The 25,581-nt window shown below is 44.9% G+C and overlaps 1 protein-coding gene across 8 annotated transcripts in view; it reads right to left on the reverse strand.

Annotated features, from left to right (window-relative positions):
- Positions 1-25,581, reverse strand: part of HHAT (hedgehog acyltransferase) — a 384,776-nt gene that overhangs the window by 340,868 nt on the left and 18,327 nt on the right. For 6 of the 8 annotated variants that reach the window (XR_009457281.1, XR_009457276.1, XR_002089055.2 and 3 more), the window contains exons 4-5: positions 18,671-18,784; positions 3,519-3,713 (exon numbers count right to left, since the gene is read on the reverse strand). Coding sequence is in view for 3 of the 8 variants with exons in the window: in XM_059718178.1 (XP_059574161.1) it covers positions 3,519-3,713; positions 18,671-18,784 (309 nt within the window). In the remaining 5 variants the exon portion in view is untranslated. The remainder of the gene's footprint in view (positions 1-3,518; positions 3,714-18,670; positions 18,785-25,581) is intronic. The other 2 variants (XR_009457284.1, XR_009457282.1) reach the window with 1 other exon arrangement.

The following is a 25,581-nucleotide window of genomic DNA, read 5'->3' on the forward strand; positions in this document are numbered from 1 at the left end:
ACCTAGGAAATCCTTTCCAATTTACTTGCTATAATATATTCATTTCATTTTAATCTAATATCTTGTCCATTAATCTAAGGAAGTAGGGTCTGAATGAAACTACTAACTAGTTGCTAACTGTTAACTGTGCACAAAGAACTGGTCGTCAATGGTTCAACATCTAATTTGGAAGAAGTATAAATTGGGATTCCCCAGGAGACTGTGATGGGTCCAGTACTATTCAATATCTTCAATAATGACTTGGGGAACAGAATTAAGTGTACATGTCTTAATTTTGCAGATCACATTGATATATTGCAAAACTGATCCAAAATAAATTGAATAAAATTCAATATGAGTAAGTGCAAAATACTACACTTAGGACAGAACAATAATGTGTACATATACAAAATGGGCAATGAATGGTTGGGCTGCAGTAATACAGAAAATGACCAAGGAGGTAAGGACAGGAGGAGGAGGAAGACAAGGAAGAGGAAGGATATAGTGAACTGTAAACTAAATGAGTCAACAGTGTAATATAGTGGCAAAAGAAAAGATAACAGCTTACTAAAATGTATTAGCAAGAGCATAGCATTCAAGACATGGGAAGTGATTCTTCTATTCCATTCAACTCTGGTGAGGCCTCGCCTAAAGTACTGTGTCCAGTCCGGGCACCAAACTTAAAACAAAGACACAGACAAACTGGAAAGAGTCTAGAGAAGAGCAACAAAAATTATCTGAGGTCTAGAAAACACTGACGTGAGAAAAGGTTAGAAAAACTAGGAAGTTTTAGTCTAGAGAAGTCTCAAGACTGAAGGGGGGCATGCTTGACAACAGCCTTCAAATAAATATAATGAAAAAGTAGCAATCATTTGTTCTCTGTATCCAACGGGGATGTAATGGGCCTACACTGAAACATGGGAGATTTCGGTTAGATATTAGTAAGAACTTTCCAACTCAGCACTGGAGCAGGTTACTGAAAGAGGCTGTAGAATCCCTGTCACTACATTTTTAAAGGCAAGTTAGACAAACATTTTTCTGGAATGATTTTGACTGGGACATTCCTGCCTTCAGCAGGGGATTAAATCCAGTGGTTTGCAATTAGTGTATTTCCCTAATCAAAAATGACTTTGAAGTAAAGAGGCCTTCCCCCAAATAATTAGATTCCATACATAGAAAAATTAGAAATTTTTAAATTTGCCCCCCCCACCCCAACCCCAACTCTTACAGGGGGAAAGTAGCAGCAGGAAGGTAAGTGGTAGGGGACAGGCAGTGGGGGGACAAGTGGCCTGACCATCCCTTGACTCCCCAACACTTGTCCCCCCTGCTGCCTTGTCCCCCAGTGGTGCCTCTGCCCCCGCTGCAGCCTCTGCAGTCCACAATTTCTGTCCACCCTGCCCAGCACTGTCTGCCCTACCTGCCGTGGTCAGGAGGGTGGAGCGGGGCAGTAAGACTCACTGCTGCTGCCACTGCCAGGACTCCCTGCCAGCCACGCTGCCATGGATTAATGCCATGCTGACAGCACCATAAGGAGTAATACACTGGAGGTGGGGCGCAAACCGCATTGCCATCACCTCCTCCCACCACCAGCCGCTTGTGCACCACGCTGCAGCTCTACTCCAGAGGGGAGGTGGGGTGGAGGCAGTGTGGGCAGCCTGAAGGAAGCAGTAATAGCGGCAGGGTAGAGCTGCAGCCCAGCACATGAGCAGCTGGCGGCAGAAGGATGCACCCCTCCCCCCCAGTTCATTACTCTTTGAGCTGCTGGCGGCTTGGTGTTACTCCATGGTGGCACGGCTGGTCTGGGGGTTCTGGTGGCAGTGCCAGCAACAGCAACCAGAACCCCCAGGCTATCAGTCTCACTGCCCCACTCTGCCCTCCCATGCTGAGTCCTACCCAATGGGCTGCAGTGCCAGTCCAGCCATGCTGCAGCCCCGTGCCCTACTGTGGGCGTACCAATCCAAGGGGGTATATGTCCCCTTCATGCCCCCCACCCCAGCACACTGCCCAAGGTAGGGTACCCCCTGTGCCCAACATACTGCCATTGCCCTGCACACCCCCACATTCCCCACACACTGGTGGGCAGGACCTGGGGGTAGGGAGGCAGCAGGTCAGGAGCGAGAGGCACCGTCAGGGCTGGGGTGGCTGTGGCTTGAAAGCAAGGGGCACAGAGATAATCATGGCTGCTCTGCACCACAAAGCAGTGGCTGGGGGTGGGGGGAGGAATGGGACAGCCACAGCTGGACCCACTTCCTGGTGAGCAAAGGAGGCAGGGGGGCTCTGATTTTCTCATGATAAAAAACCCAAAATCAAATGCCAAAATTTATAGGTATTTGGAATTTGTTTCATTATAATGACTGAGACACTGGTAGGCTTTCAAATCACTTTAGAATTGTAAATAGATCAATCAAACATTGCATTCAACTGATAACTGTATATATAGTGGCATTTCAGTTTTATTGCGTAAAAATGCAAATTTTGAGGTTTTTAATCTCAGTGCAGAAGCAGAAAAGGATCTTGGAGTCATTATTGATGCCAAAATGAACGTGGGCCGATACTGTGGGGACGCGGTCAGGAAGGCCAACCACACCTTGTCATGTATCCACAGATGCATCTCAAGCAGGTCCAAGGAGGTGATCCTCCCTCTCTATGCGACACTGGTCAGGCCGCAGTTGGAGTACTGCGGCCAGTTCTGGGCACTGCGCTTCAGGACAGATGTGGACACCACGGAGAGGGTCCAGAGGAGGGCCACCCGCATGATCAGGGGGCAGCAGGGCAGGCCCTATGAGGAGACCTGAACCTGTTCAGCCTCCACAAGAGAAGGCTGAGGGGGGATCTAGTGGCCATTTACAAATTAGTCAGAGGGGACCAGCAGGCATTGGAGGAGTCCCTGTTCCCCCGAGCACTACCAGGAGTGACTAGAAATAACGGTCACAAGCTGGCAGAGGGTAGATTCAGACTAGACATCAGGAGGCGCTACTTCACAGTCAGGTTGGCTAGGATCTGGAACCAACTTCCAAGAGAAGTGGTGCTGGCTCCTACCCTGGGGGTCTTTAAGAGGAAGTTAGATGAACACCTTGCTGGGGTTGTTTGACCCCAGTACTTTTTCCTGCCATGGCAGGGGGTCGGACTTGATGATCTGCTCAGGTCCCTTCTGACCCTACCAACTATGAAACTATGAAACTATAATCAGGGAATTTTTTTAATTTTTATCAGAGAATTTTGGATTTTTAAACAGAAAAAACCAGGATCCTTGCTCATCACACTAGTTATCATTTACTATTCAGGGCTAAACAGCATTTCAGAATGCGTACTATATAGTATCCACTGGAGCGAGCTCTCCAGAAGGTGATATTACAACTTCAAAATAAGATGCTACAATCAAAAGTTTTAGTAAGAGATATTGCATCTTACCACTTTTTTTTTAATACATCTCTGCTTCAACAAACCTGAAAGTGATTTTGATACTCTTTTTGCAATAAAATACTATCCAGAGTCATGATAAATAAGTATATTTTAATCACACTAATATAATTAATTACCTTTGCTTCTTCCAAAGCTGGTATGCGCAAAGTCGACAACAAAAGAAGTGAGCACAGCCACGTCAGGATTGACATTTGGAACTGGGCCACAGAAAATGAAATAAATATATGCAGCAAAATCAGTGCCAAGCCCTTGATTCCTAATAGAAACCAGCAGGCTATCATTCCATAAGTCATGAGACACCAGGGTTTGTACTGTAAATAAAGGAGACAAAGTTGTTTTAATACCTTCTGTTTCTATTATTTTAAGTTTATCACCCCAAACATGATATTTATCTAATTGGACAGCCCGTTTTTTGGCAATGGCAAATACAAATATTCACAAAAAGCCAACTAGAGAAGACTGTTTATTTTATAACAAAGAGCTGTTACAACACATGTAACTCTTAAAGACATCAGAAGAGTTGCCTTATGATCTCAGCATCAAAAGCAACATACACAGGTTCTGTGGATTCTCATATCTGAAGCCTATGGTAACAATCTAGCCCATCATTTTCTCAAGTGACTGAATGCAATGCCCATGTGATTTCATTTCTGAGGGCCTCTCAGAGGAGACTTGCATTACTATTTGTTCTTGATAGACATAAAGACCACCCGGTACTTTATAACTGAATATGGGGATTGATGTAGTGTCCCTGCCCAACTTTCCTCTCCTAGATGTGCAGTGTGTGATATGCATTGAGCTGTATAGCTGCCACCAATTACTACAGATGCTATAGTCCCTTCATACACACCATCACTTGCTACTATCAAAAAAACTCAGAGAGCTCAATACAGCTAATCAGAGCTGTTTTGTGCATACAACAGAGTGTTTGACTATGAAAAAATAAACGCTTTCACACCCAACAAGGAGAGAGACCTGCTGACAAATTAAACCATGAAACCAAATTAGGATCACTTCAAGCACCTGATTCATAATTTCAAAACTTTTTCTTCCAAAGAAAACTGAATGGAAGGAGAAAGCTTTGCTTAAAGCTTTACATGTTGTTTTCTCCAAGTTTTTCCTTAACAGAGTTTGCAGGCTTTTCCAACGGAGTCAGTTTGTGACCCATAACCAGTACAAACCTACCTTCAGGAATAAACAAAGACCAGACAGGACAAAGGACTTGACTGTGCTGTGTCTTATCTATAGAGCTGTGTTTCTAAATAGTTAGACACATACGATATGCGTAAATATTTGTGTATATAAAAATGAAGAGGGTGTTCACAATAAAACACTATATAACTGTATTAAAGTCATTACTTTAAACACAATGCAGCCAAGAAATATATCCATTTAGCAGACCAGGACATTTTCAATTATTAACTTATTATTTCATTAGCTAAAGCTTAATCAGATTTGAAGGTTCCAACAAAACTTGTATATGCATCTCCACAATGCAGCTGGTATGGCTTTATATTTAAAGTCATCTATATAGCACAAACGCTTCGACAGTGAGCTCTTCAGGATATTTCATAGTTATCTCTACGTTCACCTTTTAACACAATAGGATACAGATCCTGTTAATATAATGCATAACATATAAAATATATTACACAATAAATACAAATTACAACAATTATAAGAAAGCTCTTATTGTTCATACTGCCCTTAAAAGTTGTGAAAAAATATTCATACTTAATTATAATAAAATATATAAACAATATACAAGAAATGTCCTTTCTTTTAAAATTTAAAGTTTAAAAGTCTACAAGTTGACACAAGAGGCATGAACTTGTCTTTGGTCCTCCACAAGGATGCAAGAGTTTCTAAGGTATGCACAGTAAGCATCCAGACAGAAAATTATCCTAGAAGGTTCAATGTCTATCCAAAGTTCTTTGAAGCTCTTGAAGCTGCCTGTCTCCCCTTTCTTTGAGCAGTATTAGATGATGAAAACAGTATCAACAAGATGCTAAGAAGAAACCACTAAAATTATTCCAGCTGTGAAAAGAACCCTCTTGCTGCTTTCTGCATAATTTAAAATTACTTGAAATCATATGCAAGCAGTGTGCATACATTTGTATCATTACTCATAATACTGTGCTTAAAAAAGGAGAGAGTCATATTGCTAATCACTTTGGCACAACAGTAGCAGAAATCCATGAAATTCATGAAATCCAGTACAATTCATGAAACAGTAACACTGGGCTACCCAGCAAGGCAGCAGTAGCAGTGCAGAGGAGCTGTAAGGCAGCCCAGGGATGGGCTCTAGGCAGCTGCAGCAAGAAGAGCCCAGCAGCGAAGGGGAAGCGGCTGCTCTTCCCCCAAGCAGAGCAGCAGCTTCTACCTGGGCATGGGCGAATGAGTCTGGAGCAGGTGCAGGGCGAGCCAGTCGGGGCTGTGTGCATGGATTCTGGCTGGTCCAGAGCTGGTCTGCTCTGCTGGGGCAAGTCCTCAGTGGGCATGGGATGGGGCTGGGGTCAGGGTTGTGTGCGCAGGTCCCTGCCAGTAACCACAGGGCTGGAGCTAGCTGTGGCAGCAGTTGAAAGGAGCCACCGGCGCTTGGGCTACGTAGAAAGGCAGTCCAGCTGCAGAGCCACCTCAGCCGCACTGCATGCCTAGAGGGCAGCGGGACATGTCACAGGCCAGATGGCATCTGTTCAGGTGGGACTTAGGGACCAGGTTAGTCTGCTCCAGCCGAGTTGAATCCAGAGCAGGCAAAGGCCAGGGCTGGGCCTGTGCATTGTTGGTGGTGGTGAGTTGGAGATGCAGAGTATGCAGGCTCTTGGCTGTTTTGGGTGGGGGAGGAAGGGGTGCTGACTGGCCTGAGGCAGCTCTCCAGAACTGCCTATGTGGCCCATGGATCCAAATAATTGCCCACCCCTGCTCTAAATGCTGGCTCATGACTCTTCAGTCCAAATACTGATATAAAGTTTTCTAACATGGAGTTTGTGTAACTCTGTTTTCCCATGTTTTTAATACACGCCTTCCTCCAAAGCATTGTACGTGCCTTGGGTGGTGAACTGGCTTAGGGACCACACTCAGAGAGCGGTGGTGGATGGTTCCTTCTCGGCCTGGAGGGAGGTGGCAGTGCGGTCCCGCAAGGTTCGGTCCTTAGACTGATATTATTCAATATCTTCATCAGCAATTTGGATGAGGGCGTGGAGAGCACCCTCTCCAAGTTCGCTGACGATACCAAGTTATGGGTCAAAGTTAGTACACCAGAGGGCAAGGAGCAGATTCACGCTGACCTGGACAGGTTGGATCAATGGACAGAGAGAAATAGGATGCAATTTAATAAAGATAAATGTAAGGTACTCCACCTGGGAAGGAGGAACCCCCAGCACACCTATAGGTTAGGGAGTGTCCTTCTCAGCAGCTCGGAGGCAGAGAGGGATCTTGGAGTCATAACTGACTGCAAGATGAACATGAGCCAGCAGTGTAACGAGGCCATCAACAAGACCAATCGCACCTTGTCGTGCATTAGCAGGTGCATGACTAATAGAACAAAGGGGGTGATGCTCCCCCTCTATGCGGCACTGGTCAGGCCGCAGTTGGAGTACTGTGTCCAGTTCTGGGCACCACACTTCAAGAGGGACTCGGGGAATCTCAAGAGGGTCCAGAGGAGGGCCACTCGCATGATTAGTGGCCTTCGTGTTAGACCCTGTGGGGGGAGGTTGAGAGAGCTGAATCTCTTCAGCCTTCACAGAGACGGCTGAGGGGAGATCTTGTGGCCGCCTATAAATTTATTAGGGGAGGTCAACGGGGAATAGGGGAAGCGCTATTTACTAAGGCGCCCCAGGGAGTGACTAGGAATAACGGATGTAAACTAGTTGAGTGGATTTAGGTTAGATATTAGGAAGAAATTTTTCACAGTAAGGGTGGCCAGGATCTGGAATGGGCTCCCAAGAGAGGTGGTGCTATCACCTAGCTTGGAGGTCTTCAAGAGAAGGCTAGATAGTCACCTGGCTGGGGTCATCTGACCTCGGTCCTCTTTCCTGCCAGGGGCAGGGGGTCAGACACGATGATCCATTGTGGTCCCTTCTGACTCTACAACCTATGAATCTATGAATCCCTGTGTCAGGACACGAAAGTTAAGGAAATATCTGACAAAGAAGTCCTTATAATCCATGAAGGCAGAACCCATAGCTAAGCCATCCCCAACAGCCACACGATACCTCACTCTGGTTTAAAATCCCAGAAGTCCCTATCTTAGAGCAGCTGTCCAGAATTACTAATATGAAAAGTGTAGTCTGCAGCTGCTCTAAGTAGGTTAAAATTATCAAGGGCATTGTATTTCAAATGCTTCAAACCAGAAACCAATCACCAACAGGAAACAAGGAGATACCTTCCCAGGAACTTTTTTTTATCCAATTAAGTATACAATTACTACTGCGCAGTAGCACTGCATCACGGTTAGTGCCAGACAATGCTACTATACGGTAGCACTGAACTACTGTGCAGTAGCATCTTACGTAGACACGCCCACTGATTCATTATGTTCCTCTTCTTTTTCTTTCATCCGCATTACCCATGCTTCTAACTTTATTTCAAAATTTGTAAAAGATCTGAGGACAGATCTAACTAGAAAAAAAGTCATAAAAAGGGGATGCAACCTCACAGATGGCATCAGTTTCATGGCACAATCTGTGCAAGGGCTGCCTTGTTTTCCCACATGTTTCCAACACATTCTATGAATCATAACAGCTGGCAGTCACTTCTCCAGTCCAACTAAGCCATTCTATTTAGGGACTCAGAAGGGCCTTACAAAAACCTCTCAACTGAAACTGCTGAAATACCTGGTGCTAGACATTCCACACTGCCACTAAAAGCAAGTATGTTTGACATGATTTAAAAAAGGTGGCAGTGAAATAAATTGGGAAGTTAGCATTAAAACAGCTTAATTTAAAAAGCTGTTAAAAAAACTCACAGCATTCAGGCTATTACATTATTCTTTTCTGAGCTACAAAATGCTTAGAGTCAACTTTGGGCTCAATATTCCATATTTCATTTTTAATTAATGCTAAGGAACTATAAGTCAGACTTCTCCTTCTCTCTATAAACCAAAAATATGATTTAATCACAGAGTACCTGTGTTAATATTAGCTTGGGTAGCAATAGAGCTACCTATTAATAAAGTTGCCTAATACTTCAAATGACTTCTAATTTTGTGAAGCTAGTTATCTGGGCCCAAATTTTGTATTCCAGTGTTTGCCCCGGTTGCATTTTTCTTGAAAATTCCTACCTGTGCCCTCCCGGCCTCAAATATCTGGTCACTTGAGGCTCTGGCCCGGATGTTCGATGGTGTTCGCCTTACCGTCCCCGGTGGTCCATCCAGTAGGTATTTCCTTCCGGTGTGGTCTTCCCCAATCTCGCCTGCCACCCTGATTTTTATCTCTCGTTGCCCAGCCTTTGGTTTCTTTGGACCCATTGTGGTCCTCCAGTGGGCGTCTGTCCCCTCATCACCCACTGGGTCGGCACTACGCCACCAAGGGCTGTGTTTCACAGCCCCTTATGCTGCTGTTGCCTCCCTTCTCCCACCTGGTGCGCCTCTGGCTCCCCTGGTGCCCTCAACAGTGCCACCTGGTCTGGTGCTGTGAATTGTACTGGCTTCTCGAGCCCCACTGCTGTGGCCACTGGTGTCGGGGTCTTCCTGCGCCCCTCTGCCCTTTTGCCCAGGGTTCCCAGTCTTGAGGAGCTGCCTCTGGCTCCCAGCTCCTTTCGCTGCAGCCAGCCGTCTCTGGCTCGCAGCATGTGCTGAAGCGTCCTTCCCTGTTGAGAGAAGCAGCTTCCAGCTCCTTTAGCTCCCGCAGAAGCTTCGGGGAGACACCTCCTGCCGGTATCAATCTGCCCCCTTCCTCTTTGCCGGCAGCCCGTTTTATTTCCGCCAGCCGGTGATTGTGGCTGACGTCACCGGCCGGCCGCAGCTGTATAAAGGCATGGCTAAGAAGCCGCGCGGGTTCCTCCCCAGGTTCTGGCTTTGCCCCGGGTCCCGCTGTAGGTAAATATCTCCCTTTATCTTTTCTTTTTCTTTCACTCCCCTCTGAGAGTTCCTGACCCCGAGGTTCCCCCCTTCTGTTTCTCCCTGTGACACAACCCAAGCTGTTCCTGATGTGGTTTTTCTGTTTAAGAAATGTAGCAACCTATTCTTTGAACCACTCTAGAACCACCACTGAAATTTGGCCTGGAATTTACTTTTGTGTGAAGGAAGTATTACCCTTTGCCATGACTCTGTAAATCCACCCAAATGTGGCCAAATTATAACACATTTACTCACGTACCACATACACCTTTCCCCCAAGAAGTAGTCATTCAAAATGGGGAAGCATTTCTTAAACAAGGAAGATGATTTTAATACCAGATGGAGGCAGTGGGACATTGGAATGGCAGCAGGGGCTGTACTTGGCACCAACTAACCCCTTTTTAAATTAAGCTAAATCCTCTGGCCACACAGAGGAGAGACAAGAGCCCACTCATCAGGATCACTCCACCCTCCTCTGCTGTAGATCTGCAGGTTTAACCCACTCATAGCCACTGCCAAATTAAGACTTTGAGAAGGATATGAGCAGTGGCTGTGAGGAAGGCAATCTAGTAGCTGTTGACTGCAGCAGAGAGGGTTGGAGGGACTGATCCTGATGAAGGCACTCTGCCCCTGCCCAATGTAGCTGGCATATTCATCCTCTGCGTGTGCCAGTGCCACGTCAGGTCAGGCTCTGGAGATATCTCTTCTGCTTCATTCTGCCATCCCATAATAAGATGTGCATCTTATTCATGGGGCATCTGGAGTGTGAATAAATGCAGTAAATCTTTGAGAAATTGCAGTTAAATCATGTTCAATTGAGACTTCTCAAGCTTCTTCAACAGTAAATCCCCTGGAAATTCCACAATTCGCTGAGCCGCTCAGAGCAAGAGCTGAGTAGACCTTTTTGCAGGGCTGGTCTGCTATTGATCATTCTGGGTTTGGGTCCAGGCAGCTGAACAGAGAGGCTCTGACCTCTACTCTCAATTACCTGCTCTTGGGCCCAGGCCATGTGAAGGGAAAGTTTCCTGATTTATATGCAGAGGGCGGGAAAGAGCACAGATTGGGATAAAAACCATTCAAAGGTTGGCAAAAGGGACTAGAAGCCAGCATGAGGGAAACAAACTCACTGGCTGAAAAATGAGACTGGGTCTGGGCAACACAGGTGGAGAGAAAAAGAGGCTATGACTCGAAAGGAATAAACCTTCAAAACAGAGTTTGCATCATGTGCCATAAATAAGGTATCAGTCCACACATTAAACAACAGAAAATAAGTAAGCTTCATCCATCCTGCGCGCTGAATAAAGTAGAAATCCTTGTAGGAAAAACAGCATTAAATTAAAAAGCATTTCAGAATTAATACCATAAAGTACAAGCAACCTTAATTCAAGTATTTGCTAACATATGAATGTTTGCTTTGCCTTTGTAATCTGGATCATGTCCTTTTACTATGTGCGTGTGTGTATGTATGTCTGTGTGAGCAAGCGTGCACGTGTGCATGAATGTGTAAAACTGGTATTTTATCTGAGCACCTGCAGGGGACTCATTAACCTAGAATGCTACTACACCTCACATGGATTTAATTAAAAGCAAAAATACGGGAATATTTTTGTATATATACTCTTCTATATCAGCGGCACCAACAATCTTTCAATTTGGGGACGATCTCTGCCATGACTAATTGATGGGTCTCGAGGTGACTGAAGAGTCTGCAACAGATCTGTCTGCAGAAGTTGCAGGTTTTTCCACAGGATGAAAACTGTGATTACTCTTTTTTCTTCCTCTGCACTCTCTTCTCCGCTTCAAGGACAAGATGCTTTACCTTGAAATGGGCTGCAACTTCGTTAAGACAGCAGTGCTACTGGAGTCAGTTAGCAGCCAGCTCCTCCCAACTCGATATTGGCATCCGTTTTCTTGAGGCATGCCTTCAGTGTGTGCTTGTAGCATTTCCTCTGGCCACTGCAAAAACTCAGGCCATAACTCACCTGGGAGTAGAGCATTTTATCACTCCTACATCATAGTGTTTTTATTCCATCGAGTTTCAGAGCCATGCAACAAATTGTTTGACACTCACTAGCACTCTGCTCAAGAACCGGTTCCCTGAGTTAAATTTTAAAATCCACAGTCGCCGAACGGACCTAACCCTGGGGCCACAAGGAATATGTGCCTACCTCTGCTGACCATGTGATTTTATTGACAGGGAAGGAAAGGAGGATTATACTCAAATCAGGGAGGGAAAGCCCAAGAGGACATTTTCTTAAGTATGCAACAGCCAAGCACAGATTTTGCTGCCTGGCTTCTACTTCTACACTCAGCCATCACAGCTGGCTCCATCCTCCCTAGCTGCTTAAAAAAAAGACAGCTTCCAATTCAAAAGGCCACTAGTGACCTGTGCAACACTCATTTTGGCAATAAATAGATGGAGGAAGGCAATCACTACAGCATCAGAGGCAGGAACTCTGAACTGTATCTCCCCCTCCTGCGGTCTAACCCTTGAAACAGCAAGGGAATAACCAACACAGCTCTTGCTTCACTCCGTTCCCCAAGCAAGCAAAGGGTAAGGCCCTTCCAGGCCTATGGGAGATGAATAAACTAATACACACCAATCCAGGTGGAGAAAGGGATCCCGCAGCCACACAGGTAGCAGTACAGCATTGCAGAGCTGTGGCAAAGGGAACAGGTTTACAGGAGTAATAGCTGATCTGAAAGGAAGACTAAATTTCAAAGAGAAGAGCAGTCTTTCATTTGAGGAAGATGACAACATAAATGAGAAAGTATATTAAAGAGAAGAGGCAAGAGGGTTTAGGGTGGAAGGGGAATTGGAATGGCTTAAGGATGAGGTATGAATCTAATGAGGAGTACACCAAAACGCTGAACTGATGGGGGAGTTGGAATTTCTGATGGATGGAGTACTACTAGTGTTGGCTACAAAGGACCAACTCACAGGATCATCATAAAATTCTAGTTTATTGGACGGATGCAAAAGTCAGACCATAAACCTTAGTGCTGATCCCCTCAAACACACATGCATTCACGCACACACTCACAGTAGCTAGCTATGAACACTAAGCACCTGCATCACGAAATGCCTATCCCCAAGTACTGGAGTCTACTGTCGATGGCCAGTCAAGGCTTCTTTCAGTGTGATGTTGCTTCAGAAGGGGGGTCACTGGCTGGTCCTTCTGGATAGACAGACAGGGTGCTGGTCAGGTCAAAGAGGGCACCATTGGGAGTCATTCTTCGCTGCCTTTTATCCCTTTCTGGCAGACTTTAGTGACTCCACAATTCTTGGGTTTACCCAATCCAGGGGTCATTGACCTCGAGGGACATCCCTCTTGGTAGCTGCTGGATGGCAGCCGTCAGCCCCAGAGGTCACGTCCGCAGGTACGTGCAGTCTCGGGAGTCTGTTGATGAATTTTGATTGATTCACTGCCGCGATGAATAGAGCTCTGGAAGTGGTTGATCAGCGGGTATTTCAGCCCCAAGGGTCTGTTTCCAGAGTTGATTAGTTCAAACCGGTTTCCATACCTTTAACAGTGAAGTTTCAGGGAGTTCCTGGCTCTGTATTGATTCTTTCCTCACCTTAGTCTGTGGTATGTAGGTGTTAATTGCCACTCGTTAACTTGCTTATCCAGACTAGCTACTGCATTACAAGTCAACCATTATTCATTCAGGGACCTGCTCCATACAGAGATTCCTGCCCTTGCTAACATTGTTACATGGTACAACTTACTTTTAAAGTACATTTGTAAATGCATCTACAAGCTCTATTTTCACTACAAGTACACCTTATATAAAAATAATTATAATATAATAAAAGAAATAGAGAATAGAAAGAGGAAGGAAGAAAAGAGCATCCCCAAAAGGGGGCAACTACTGCAAAAGGGGCTTTTGCCATATGGAGAAGCTTCACATTTGGGGGGGGGGGGGGGGGGGGGGGAGGCAAAAAGTTTTCTTGCTACACTAGAACCAATAGAATCACTGAGAAGCTTTATCTAGCTCTTTTCCTCTAATTAATCTACAACAAAATTGTTTTTTTCCCCTTATTTTGTGGATTTACCCCCAAAGCAGTCAATATTCAGTCTTGCAATAGTGACGGTTATAATGTTTGAAATGCCTTGTTCCTACAGAACTAAAAACAGGAACTTGACAACAGTTTACCAATAGGTCTTATTTTTAACCATAGGAGGTTGGACTTCAGAATTATTATTTTTTATGTATAGCATAGTTATTTTATAGTTTTATAATCCTCCTTCACCTCCAAGTTCTGTGCATTTAGGCTCATAATACTAAGGAAACCCACCTTAACAGGTGCAGGAAGGTAAAAAAAAAAAAGTCTTCCTGATGGAGCTGTTTAAAACATTGAATTTTCATCTTGTGAAAAATATCAGTACACCAGCACCTGTTTTTTTCCTGAATCAGTACAGTGACATGCTAACAACCATCTTAGGCAAGGGCTTGGAAATGCACTCCTTCACTATTAGAACTGGAGTCAAGCAAGGATGTGCAATTGCACCAACACTCTTTTCCATCTATTGCAGATATTCTACACTTATTGCTCATAGGCTTCCATCTGGAGTCAGCATCCGGTATCACGTGAACAGGAATCTCTTTAACATCAACCAGCTGTATTTCATATCCCCAGTAATCAATATCTTCACTACTGATCTTCAAGATACTAACAACTGTCATGTGTGCCCACTCAATTGAAGAGCTCTAGGTCACTCTTGACTGCTTCTGTGAAGCATATGCAATGCTTCAAATTACTGTCATCTTACAAAAACCAAAGTCCTTTACCAACCCACCCCAAACCAAACAGTTATTCCTCCACACATTATAAGTAGAGGGCAGTCCTCGGAGCCACCTTTCCCAAAATGTAAGTTTAGATGACAATATTCAACACCAGATAAAATCTGCCAGTGCTGCCTTTGGACATCTCCAAAACCATGTCTTCATGATTATGACATCAAGACACAAACAAAACATCTCATCTACCAGGCTGTTGTTATTCCTACCCTGTTGTATGGGTGTCAAACTTGGTTGACACCAAAAACCCCAGAAAGCTTTGGAATATTACCATCAGCAATGTCTTTGGAAAGTCCTCCATTTCTCCTGGAAGGACAGAAGAATGAATGTCAGTGCCCTGGCTCAAGCAAATACCACCAGCATTGATGCCATGTCTATACAAACCAGCTCCATTGGACAATAGGTGTCACAGGGATGCCTGGCAACTGGCTCTCAAAATAAGTCCTTTATCCCCAACTCACTGACGGTCACTACTCTAGAGGTGGAAAAAAGAAGAGATTCAAATATACCTTGAAGGCCAATCTGAAGAAATTCAATATTAATGCTAAAACCTGGAGGACTCAATCACTGACTCATCCAAAAGGACACTGTGATGTATAAAAAGGCATTGACGATTTTGAGCAAACTTGCCTCTATGGAGGCAGATAGACAAGTGAGAAAAAGGGAAACAGATGTGATCAAACAACACAAGGATTTACCCCTTTCTTCCATAATTATTTGCCACATCTGCATTTCAGCATGTGAAACTTGGATCCACCTCTTCAGTCCTCTATGAACTTACTGATGACCACATTTAGTGGAAGACTGTCATCCTCATGCCAAGAGACTGCTGATGACAATGACCAAAAATATTAAAATAATGACATGTTTGCAAAGTAAAATGTTCCAAACATTTCAAACAAGAAAAGATTAAGGGTAAATGTTTCAACATTTTGAAATGAAATATCTAAATGAGATGTCAAGTAGAACCAAAAATACACTTTTTTTACCTTAGTATGATATTATAACAGCTTGTGAAGTTGAAATGACAAAAGTGAACTACTGAAGCTTACACATCTACATGTCAGAAAGCAAAATGGTTTTTTTCAAAATGCTATTGCAGAAAAATATTTTTTTCATCAAAATCAACAATTTTACCCAAAGTCTTCACTTTCAACTGAATTGCATTTTTCACAGAAAATAATTTATAATCAAACTTTTCAGGTAGCTCTACTTCCCAATAAAAATGCTAAGCTCCTTTAAGAAAGATTTCTTTGGTAATAGCTTTAACAGGACCACATATATAGTTAGGAGAGATACTAGTGAATTTTTTAGGAACCAAATACCCTTCCTCAGGTCTGGGAAAGAAACAGGTACACTCTCAGCAGATACTAGGTATACAAATCAAAAACCCCATGAACTACCCACCCCTGGTGATCATATACAATCCCACACAGGAACCCGCAAAAGGATCATTAAAAAATTACAACCTAAACATAGAAAGGATCACACCTTGAGAAAAATATGCCCAAACCCACAATTCCTGGTTTTCAAACCAGGAACTTTGCCAAATTCATCATCGGAAGTATACACTTCACTAATCAACAAAACCGAGCAGAAAAAGGCCCTGCCTAAATCATAAATGCAGAACCTATTAACATACCTCTACCATCACCACAATCAATACATTCCACAATAAAATGCTCAGAATCTATGCAACATACACATGCCCATCCCAAAATCTGATATCTCATCAATGCACCAAATGTACCCATGAAAAGTATGTAAGTGAAACTAAACAATCACTATGCTGAAGAATGAACTCTCAAAGAAAAATGATAAATGGCAGAAACAAATAACTACAAGTGGGAGAACACTTTTCACAGAATAAGCACCTCATCCTTGACCTCAGAGTCCTTATTCTCAAGGAACATGTATGCAATAACTTCAGAAGATGGGCCTGTGAACAAAAAATTTATAACTTTACTGGGTGCTAAAAACCATGGACTTAACACAACAGTTTTTTTGGCTCATTACAATCTACTCCTACTAAACTCTCTGTACCCCATAGGTAATAGCAAGACTCTTCCCTTTAAAATGGTCCTATTCGTTTACATAATTAGGTTTCTCTATTTCAACTGGTCTTTACCTGGCCTGTAATTACCTTTGCTCCTCAGGTTTACTGCCTCCTTCCTTTTTTTAAATGGAAGTAAAAGCTCAGCTTCAGCTGTATCTGCTTCTTTCCCGGACCTAGGAATGGCTTTCTAGCCAAAAGGCTTTCTAACATATATCAGACCTATATAGCTGGTTAAGTAAAATATATTACCCAAAATCCTGTTTATCATATATTCCGGGATGATCATGCCTACAACAGCACTACAGAGCTCCTAACAAGTAGGAACCTACCTAAATTGCAGCAGAAGTGTAGGTCCTTTAATCCAGCTCTTTTCACCACATGCCCAGTTCCCCTTCTACCCCTGATTGGTGGAGGGGCCTGGCAGTTCCTCTCCCTCCCCACTTGCCGTTGATTGGCCAGGGGGCAAAAACTGCAATTTTAAATATGCTGCGGTTTTTGCCGCCTCCTACTGATTGGTCAAGGGGCCCTGGCAGCCCTGCCACTTGCTGCTGAGTACCCAAGAGCCAAACCCATGGCATATTTAAAACCACAGTTTTTGCCACCCAGCCAATCAGCGGCAAGCTGTGGGGCCACCAGGGACCCTCAGCCAATCAGGAGCAGGGCACGCGGGGGGGGGGGGGGGGATCGACAGAGGAGGGCAGTGAAAAAAAAATTAAAGAAGCCACTACGCAGTGCACTTCCACCACGATTTAGATAGGTCCCTATCTATAAGGCATTTCTAAAACAGTTTATCTGATTAACGTGTCATTTACAGCTCCTGGCTTTCTGTGGCCAAAAGTGTGTCTAACATACGTCCTACCATCAGTGGTTCTCAATCAGGGATACTGACACATTAAAAAAAGTGGTGAAAGGGTGCCCTGACTTTGAAAAGGTTGAGAACCACTGCTGCACATTGCTATAAAGGTGACTATTCATTCCCTCATCTATCCTTATGCAGAGTTCATGGAGCTGCTACATCCCCTGGCCTATCCAAGAGCGATGTCCTGTTAAGAAGTTTAAGTCCTGCACATTCTCAGTGAGAGAAGGTTCTGAAGGTTCAAAAACCAGTGAACTTTCTACCTCTAAGGAGGGTAAGGTTGCCAACTCTGACTGAAGCTATTCCAGGAGATTTATTTTTTTTCCAACATGACATAATGTCATTAATTGTACTAGGAAAGAAATTCTCAATCAGTTGACACTGTTATGTTTTAACAATGAATGAACTTCTGTATGAATTACATGCATACATTATATTAATTTATTTTCTTAAAATATCCCATTAAAATCTCCCGGACTGCTTTCAGTAGTCACTGGGAGATCAATGCCAATTCCTGTAGACTCACAGCCAATCCAGGAGGGTTGGCAACCCTAAAGGAGGGATTGACCTAATTCCATACATTAAGCAGGCGCAGTGAAGACCTGGTAACAGAAATGTTGATGCCAAAAAGGTGACCACCATCTCCTGAGGCAAAGTGGACAATGACTGGTCTGAAGTGTGAAGAATGGTAAGTTTGTTTCAATGCGCTGACTGACAGATGCACCAGCTGGATAAGCGGTTGAGTGACATGTGCCCTAGAGATTTGATTGGACTGTGAATGTGGTATCATTTTGACATTTAAAAGAGCCTGAGTTCCACTCTGGAGGGCGGGGGGAGGGGTGTCTAGGGGTTCGAGTAAGTGTGATTTGTGTGTTTTTGGTTTTGGGTGTGTTCATGTGCGACTCAAGGAGGAGTCTAGTGAGTTTGACACTGCAAGATTAAGGGTGTTTTGTGAGTGTTTAGTATCTGTAGAGCAATTGGAGTTGTGCGTATCCTGTGTACAGCAAGGCTCCCTGGTGATCACTTTGGGATTCGACCAGAGACCAGGACCAGTGGGCCATTACTTATATGGTAACCTATCACCCATTCCTTCGATAAAGGGAGGAGTTCGCTCTCTCCATTGTACATAATCTTTGTAATTATTGCTGTTGTCTGTTAATATTAATACATTCTTGTGGTTACCAGTTAACTGAGGAGTCTATTTGTACTAACCGTTACGGTGGGATAACACTGGGTTATAAGCAAACACCCGACTTAAGAGTTGCCCACTACCTTAAAAATCCTTTTCCTGTACTGAATTCTGAGAGGAGTAATGCCCTCATTTGCTTAATTAAGCGTTCGGTGTTCAACACCTAGACCTTCTAGATCCAATTTGTCAGAACCCTGCATTCTTCAGAACACACTTTACAACAGTATGTAATAAAAATGGACTGCTTTCCTAATTTCCAACTTTTTTTTAAAAAGGTGTGCTGCTGTAAAATAGATGCATTCATACCTTCTCCAGGAAGAGTCTGGATATCTGTGATACCGCTAGATGGCCAAACAGAAGCCACAGTATACATCCCTTTCCCCATTCCATCCAGAAACTCCATTCAAAGTCGGTGGGATCCTAGAACATAAAGTGAATTGATGAATATATATATTTGCATTTAGAAAAAAGGAAAATGACTGAATAAAATACAAATGTCTATAACATCACATAAAATTATAAGAAAGAAACATTTTGGTAAAGCAACAGGATTTGATTTTCAGAGATGATGAATGACATCAACTCCAGCTAACTTCAATTTTTATATAAAACAAAGGAACTATTTCTATTGGATAGTATTTGTAAAACCAAAACTTGGAAACTAATTTAACTTGACAGTAATTCTTTAATCTTCCTACCAAAGTCTTTAGAAATTTCAAACTATAAAAATGATATGCACACACAAATCATCTCAGCATGGGGATATTTAGTAGGGCTGTATAAAATTTCACCGGGTGTTTCGTTTCAACACTGTTTCAACTCATTTCAAACTCAAAACAGTGAAAGCAAAATTAAACAAAAGCCTCAAAACGAAATGAGACCAGTCGAAACATTTCTAAAGTTTCTAAATGCTTCAAGTTTCGAAGCTGCGCTTGCTTGCAAGGGAAACAGAAAGTAGAGAGAGGGAGGGGGAAGAGGGGGGAAGGAGTTCTCTGATATTGACTGTGTAGCTGGCCAGTGACTGTGATCCTTCCCTGAGGTCCCTTCCAATCCTAGTGCTCTGGGGGAGGGATGGAAAAACAGCATAAAAAGCAGCATTGTTTGAACTGAGCTGCTTTCTGCCTTGGGGTCAGTTACTGAGCTGTGTCTTCCAGCAGCTCAGCAGCATCAGACAAAGGCTATCATTCATTTCCTACTTGCTAGTCTGTTCCTAGCAAATGGGATGCAATACCTTTTGCTTTTATTTTATTATTATATTCATTCATTTCTTTCAATTTATTCCTCCTGAAAAATCCTTTTTTGGTTTTTTTAATCTATTTTGATTCTTTTCCCCTCCAAAAAAGAAATCTTTGCTTTTTCTCAGTGTGCATTCCATTCACTGTGCAGGGAAGTACAGCATATATTGCATAGTATAATATAGAATTTATTCAGGAACACATACTACATACATTTATATCTTTTATTTATTACATAAAGACATACATACATACATTACATTACATAAATGCACATACATACAATTCTCTTATCTACATATATTACATAAATCAGATTACATTACAGAAGAACACACAGATTTTCCAGCACACCAAGGCAAAGACACTATGAAACACACCATGAAGCATGCTGGAAAGGCAGCTGGCAAGCCTTCAAGGAGGGGCAGAAGATGGGGTAGAGGGAGAGGTGTAGTAAGTCCATCCCCTGCCCCCCCCTCCCCAAAACTGAGACACAGCCTCTTTCCTACAACAAGCAAGCATGAGGCTTCCAGTTCTACAGGCAGCAAGGAGAGGGGAGCAGTGCCACTGCCTGTGCCTGAGTCTGCATCCCCTCCAAAGCACCAGCCATAACCCCACCACCACCACCGTGACAACAAGCAGCAGCACCAGCATGACAGTCTCCTCTACCCCCATTTCACTTCCCATGCTGAACCTTCCAGTGTCAGAGGAAGAGCTGAAGCTGGAGCTAGATTTGACTGCCATAGCAAGGGAAATTCTGGGGAAGGAGGGTAAATCATCTGAGTTTGTGCTCCACACCCCTCAAGTTTCCCCTACAGCCAGGTCTCCTTCCCCAGAAGGCACTTCAGAGGAGATTGACGTAGACGTTGTGGAGGCAAGTGGCTCAGCTAAGTCCGCTCCTCCTGTTGCTGTGCCTCTGCCTGCTGGGGAAGGGGAAAAGGCAGCATCCGCACATGTACCTGCACCCCAGAATTGAGTGGGTAATGTGGTCTGGGATCATTCTGAGCTGGCAGATGATCCCACATAAGCTATCTGCCTGCACTGCTGAGCCAAAACCAGCTGGGGCAAGGGAACAAAACACATGAGCACCACAGGGATGCTGATGCATCTCTACAGGCACCACCCCCTTGCCCTTGCTCCTCCTCAGCCTGGCACCAGTGGGAGCATGCCCAAAAAGAAGTTCCCCTCTTGCTCCAAAGCCCCTGTCCCCCTGAAGCAGAGGCAGGCCACCCAGGAACAATGGGGGAAAGGCAGACAGAAAGGGGGCACGTTGAAAGGGTGAGCAAGATCACTCAGAGCATTGGGGAAATGTTTGCTGTAGATGGCCAGACCTTCTCCTTAGTTGAGCAGCCAGGGTCCAGGAGGTTAATGGCACTCATGGCCACATCCTACCAAGTGTCTGCATGCACCACCTTCATCAGGATGGTGGTGCCCTCCTTGTATGAGGCATGCAGGGAGTAACTGAGGGAGGAGCTGTGCAAGGCAGGTCTACAGGTGGCCTTATACTTCACCTCGGACATCTGGAGCAGCTGGGGTGGAGATCAGGCATACCTCTCCCTCACAGGGCACTGGTGCAACCAGTCAGGCCATCAGTGGGCTCTCCTTCAAGCCAAGGTGATGGATGAGTCCCACATGGCAACAGAGATCATGGGGGCTATGAACCACTTGGTGCAGGGGTGGCTCGTTGGGCAGGGTGAGCTCACCCACGGGTTTATGGTCACCGATAGTGAGGCCAATATAGTCAAGGTGATCGGAGATGCCAACTTTATTGGCATCCACCGTGTGGCACGCAAGTTGCACCTCATTGTCAGGGACATCTTAGAGGGGGACAGGGCTGCCAGTGATGGCGCCAGCACCACCAGCAAGCTCATTACCAAATGCCGGAAGGTGGCAGGCTACTTCCACTAGAGCATCAACAGGGGCAAGATGCAGAGCTGAACATCCCACAGCATAAAATCATGCAGGATGCAGAGACTAGATAGAACTCCACCTACCTGATGCTCAAGAGGCTGGTGGAGCAACAGAATGCCATCCATGATATGGCCTTGCTCAGGGAGATTGGGATCAGCGGCCCCCTTAACAGAACTGAGTGGGATACCATCTCCCTGATCTTGGTAGTCTTCAAGCCCTTCCTCGAGGCCACCGAGCACCTCAGCGCTGGCGATGCCCTCCTTAGCCAGGTGATCCCTGTAGTGAAGGAACTTCAGAACCAAATGGAGACGTTCCAGGGGATCAATGTTCCTAGCTGGGGCAAGCGGCTGTCACCAGACATGCAGGCACTGGTGAGGCTGCTGAGGGAGGGCATCAGGAAACATCTTGATCCCTTGCGGTCCAGTACAGTCCACATGCTGGCCACCATGTGACCCAAGGGTGAAGGAGATCATCAGCATATGCGGCAGCAAAATCCTGGATCAGTGGACGGAGGTGCTGGTGAAGAGAGTCAGAGAGGCAGAAGGACAGAGAGGGGAACGTGGAAGAGGGGGATCCACTGTCCCATGCCAGTATGCTATCCACCAGCCAGTCTACTCCTCCACCACAGGTGCTGCCAGTGTGGGCCAAGGGCATGGCTTTCATAGTGGGGTCCAGAGGCACCAGACCCCACCATCAGGCAGGTAGGGCTCAGGCCTTGGTGGCTGCCTATTTCGTTGAGGACATGGAGCCACTGCTGTGCAACCCCTTGGCCTACTGGGCAACCCACAGCCAGATGTGGCTGAATCTCACCACGGTTGCCCAGGAACACCTGTCCTGTCCACTGACCAGTGTTCCAAGCGAGAGGGTGTTCAGCACTGCTGGTGATGTAGTGACACCCCACCGCACCTCCTTGGATGCTGGTTTGGTGAAGCAGCTGGTGTTCCTCAAGGTGAACCTCCCACTGCTGGAGTTCCCCAAGCTCCAGGTGCAGACAGACTGAGTGCCACCCTCCTCACTCCGTTCGTGCCTATTTCCTTTTTTTCATTTTTTTTTTAAACCATTTAATGCCCCACTCTCAGAGCTGGAGGCGGCACTCACTGCATCACTAGCCAACAGGGGAAGAACATGTCCCTGCTGAGCTACTATGCCAGGATGAACTTGGAGATATGGATTGGGGCTATGGGAAAGAAGGAGGCCCCAGGTCCTGGGCATGATCACTAAAACTGTTCTCTGCCAGGGTCAGGAGGCCTGGTGGGACTGCCAGAAGCACAGCAGCCCCAGGAAATGCCAGGACCGAGGATCTCCCTCAGGTTGAAAGACGGGTAGGAGGTGCCATAACCTCCAGCCACCACATGCATGCACACAGTCCTGGATGGGGAAAGGCAGGTTGGAGGCACCATAACATCCAGCCACCACACATGCACACAGTCCTGGCTGGGGAAAGCCCAGACTTGTCATGGGACCAAGGATCTCCCTCAGGTAGAAAGGTAGATAGGAAGCGCCATAACGCCAGGACCAAGGATCTCCCTCAGGTAGAAAGGTGGGTAAGAGGTGCCATAACCTCCAGCCACCATGTGCATACACACAGTCCTGCCTGGGGAAAGCCCAGACCTGTCACATCTTTGACAGGCTTGAGGCTTGCTGGTTGCAGTGGAGTTTTGAGGCTCCAGGTAAGCTCAGCTGAGCTACCTGGGATACCAGCTTTTGGGTTGAAAAACCCTTTGTCAAGCTGAGGAAGCACCTGCAGTTGGTGTGTGTACTGTTCCTGGATGGAAGGAATAGTAAAGAAGCCAGAGGCTGGCATGCAATGAAGGCAAGAAAACCAGTCAGTGAAAATGGAAATGGAGGTGTCAGGTTGTGAGGCACAGGGCTGGGGTGGGGGGAGAAGGGTGATGTAGCAGCACAGGTGAAAGTGAATAGGTACCTGGGGAGTCAGATGTCCAACATGCTGTAATGTGTCAGAATTCCAACTTCTATATTGAGTCCATGAGTTTCTGTACCTAGGAGGCTGATGAAGTGCAGTTCATAGGCTCATCTGTGAAAAGCAGTTTTCCTCAGTGGGCACAAGGATGGCAGTCATCAGAATCCTGAAGGTGAAGGATTATTGTTTTGAGTACTTTGGTCTTTGAGCAAAAGTGACCCAGATTGAAGAGCCCTCCATCCACTCAGTACTCAATGTCAATTCCAGAAGGAAAGCAGTCCTTAATGAGAACCAGGATGACTGTCAAATAAATGAAGAACAGAGTTGAGGCAATGATGCATCCTTGCTTGACCCCAGTTTGGATGACAGATGCATCTGTCTCTGATCCACTACATAGAATGGTCAGTCATCTGGTCATGAAAGTGTCTCAAGACCTTGATGTACTTTTCAGGACATAAAAGCTGGCTAGTACTTTCCACAAGGCTTCACAATTGATAGAATCAAAGGCCTTAATAAAGTCAGTAAAGGTCATATATATGTCCTGATGTTGTTCCCAACACTCTTCTTGGACCTGGCAGGCAATAAAGATAATGTCAAATGCCCACAGAATGGTATGAAACCACACTGAGATATTGACAGGACTTTCTCAGTAAGAGGTAAAAGATTGCTCAGCTCAGGAGGATGTGGGAGAGGATTCTCCCTGTTGTGGAAAGAAGGGCAATACTTTGATAGTTCGAAGAGACTTATCCCCTTTCTTGAAGATAGTCATAATGCTGGCATTCCTCAGGTCCCCAGGGATCTCTGTGTTGTTCCAAATTTGACAAATAAATTCATGGACTCTCAGTACCAGTTCCTTGCCACAAGCCTTGCAGATTTCAGCAGGTATACCACCCGGTCCAGTAGCCTTGTTGTTCTTCGTTTCCTTGATGGCACACCATACTTCTTCCAGGATAGGAGAGTTTGTGAGGGATCCCCTATCAGGGGGATGGGGGATAGACTCAATGATGGTATCCACCACTGTAAACACATGGTTCAAGAGTGCCTCAAAGTGCTTTTTTCATCCAGCTTGGATAGATTCATTGTCTTTGGAAGCTGGGCTGTACATGACTTCCATTGCCTGGAAAAAGCTATGCATGTCATGTTTGTCAGCAGAGCTGAATCTCCTTGGCTTTTTCTTGCTATCAGTGATTTTTGATTTCCCAGATCCTCCTTTGAGCTTTAGCTCTGAGTCGTCGATAAGTCTCCTTCTTCTGCTGAGATGAGGTTTCATCTTGCCAGAATCAGCCCTTCTCTTCCAGTCAAGGAGGGACTGGATCTCAGCGTCACAATCACTGAACCAGTCTTGGTGTCAATGGGTAGTATAGCCAATGGATTCAGCACAGCAGTAAGTCACTGGTGTCCATGCACATGTTAGCTGAGTATGTACTGAACGTGGATAGATGAACTAATTATGCCAAGTTCAAAGGGAGGCTGGGAGACAGACATCTCACATCACCTCATCCACAGTAACTATCTTAGGTGTGTCTGCTCCTATTCCATGCTAGGCAAAAGCTGAACTGGACCTATTTACCCCTGAATGAAATAACTACTAAATTACCATGGTTTAGCATTCATTTACCAAGAGATAGAGTTTTTTTCATTTGCCTGTACCCAATGTGACTTCAAATATTGGCAGTTCCTAATGCAAATTTGTATTTTCAAGTCTTGGCTCCACCCTCAATGAACCAGCCAACAAGGGCAAGGTACCAAAGAAGCGACTATCTCCTGACAAAAAATGACAAAGATTATTATATCATGGAGCATGAGGAGAAACAAAGAACAGAACTGTGTCAGAATCTGAACTATTTCTGGGGCTAGATAGATGTGCCCTTACTCAACGCAAAACATACAATAGCAAACTAGCGCACAGGAGTATATTAGCGCTAGTTTAATTCTGATTATTTTGAAGATCCTCATGAATTAATGTAACTTTTAAATTTTACAAAATGCATGAACTAAGAAAAATGGCAGGCTATATTTTTTGTTTTTGGCTCCTTACTCCCCTATCTAGGGGAGCAATGTTGGCTCATATTCAGCTTATTATCTGCTGTAACACCCAGGTCCTTTTCAGCAGAGCTCCTGCTTAGCCAATCAGTCCCCAGTCTGTACCA

Source organism: Alligator mississippiensis, chromosome 1, assembly GCF_030867095.1.
Source record: "Alligator mississippiensis isolate rAllMis1 chromosome 1, rAllMis1, whole genome shotgun sequence".
Lineage (NCBI taxonomy): Eukaryota > Metazoa > Chordata > Crocodylia > Alligatoridae > Alligator > Alligator mississippiensis.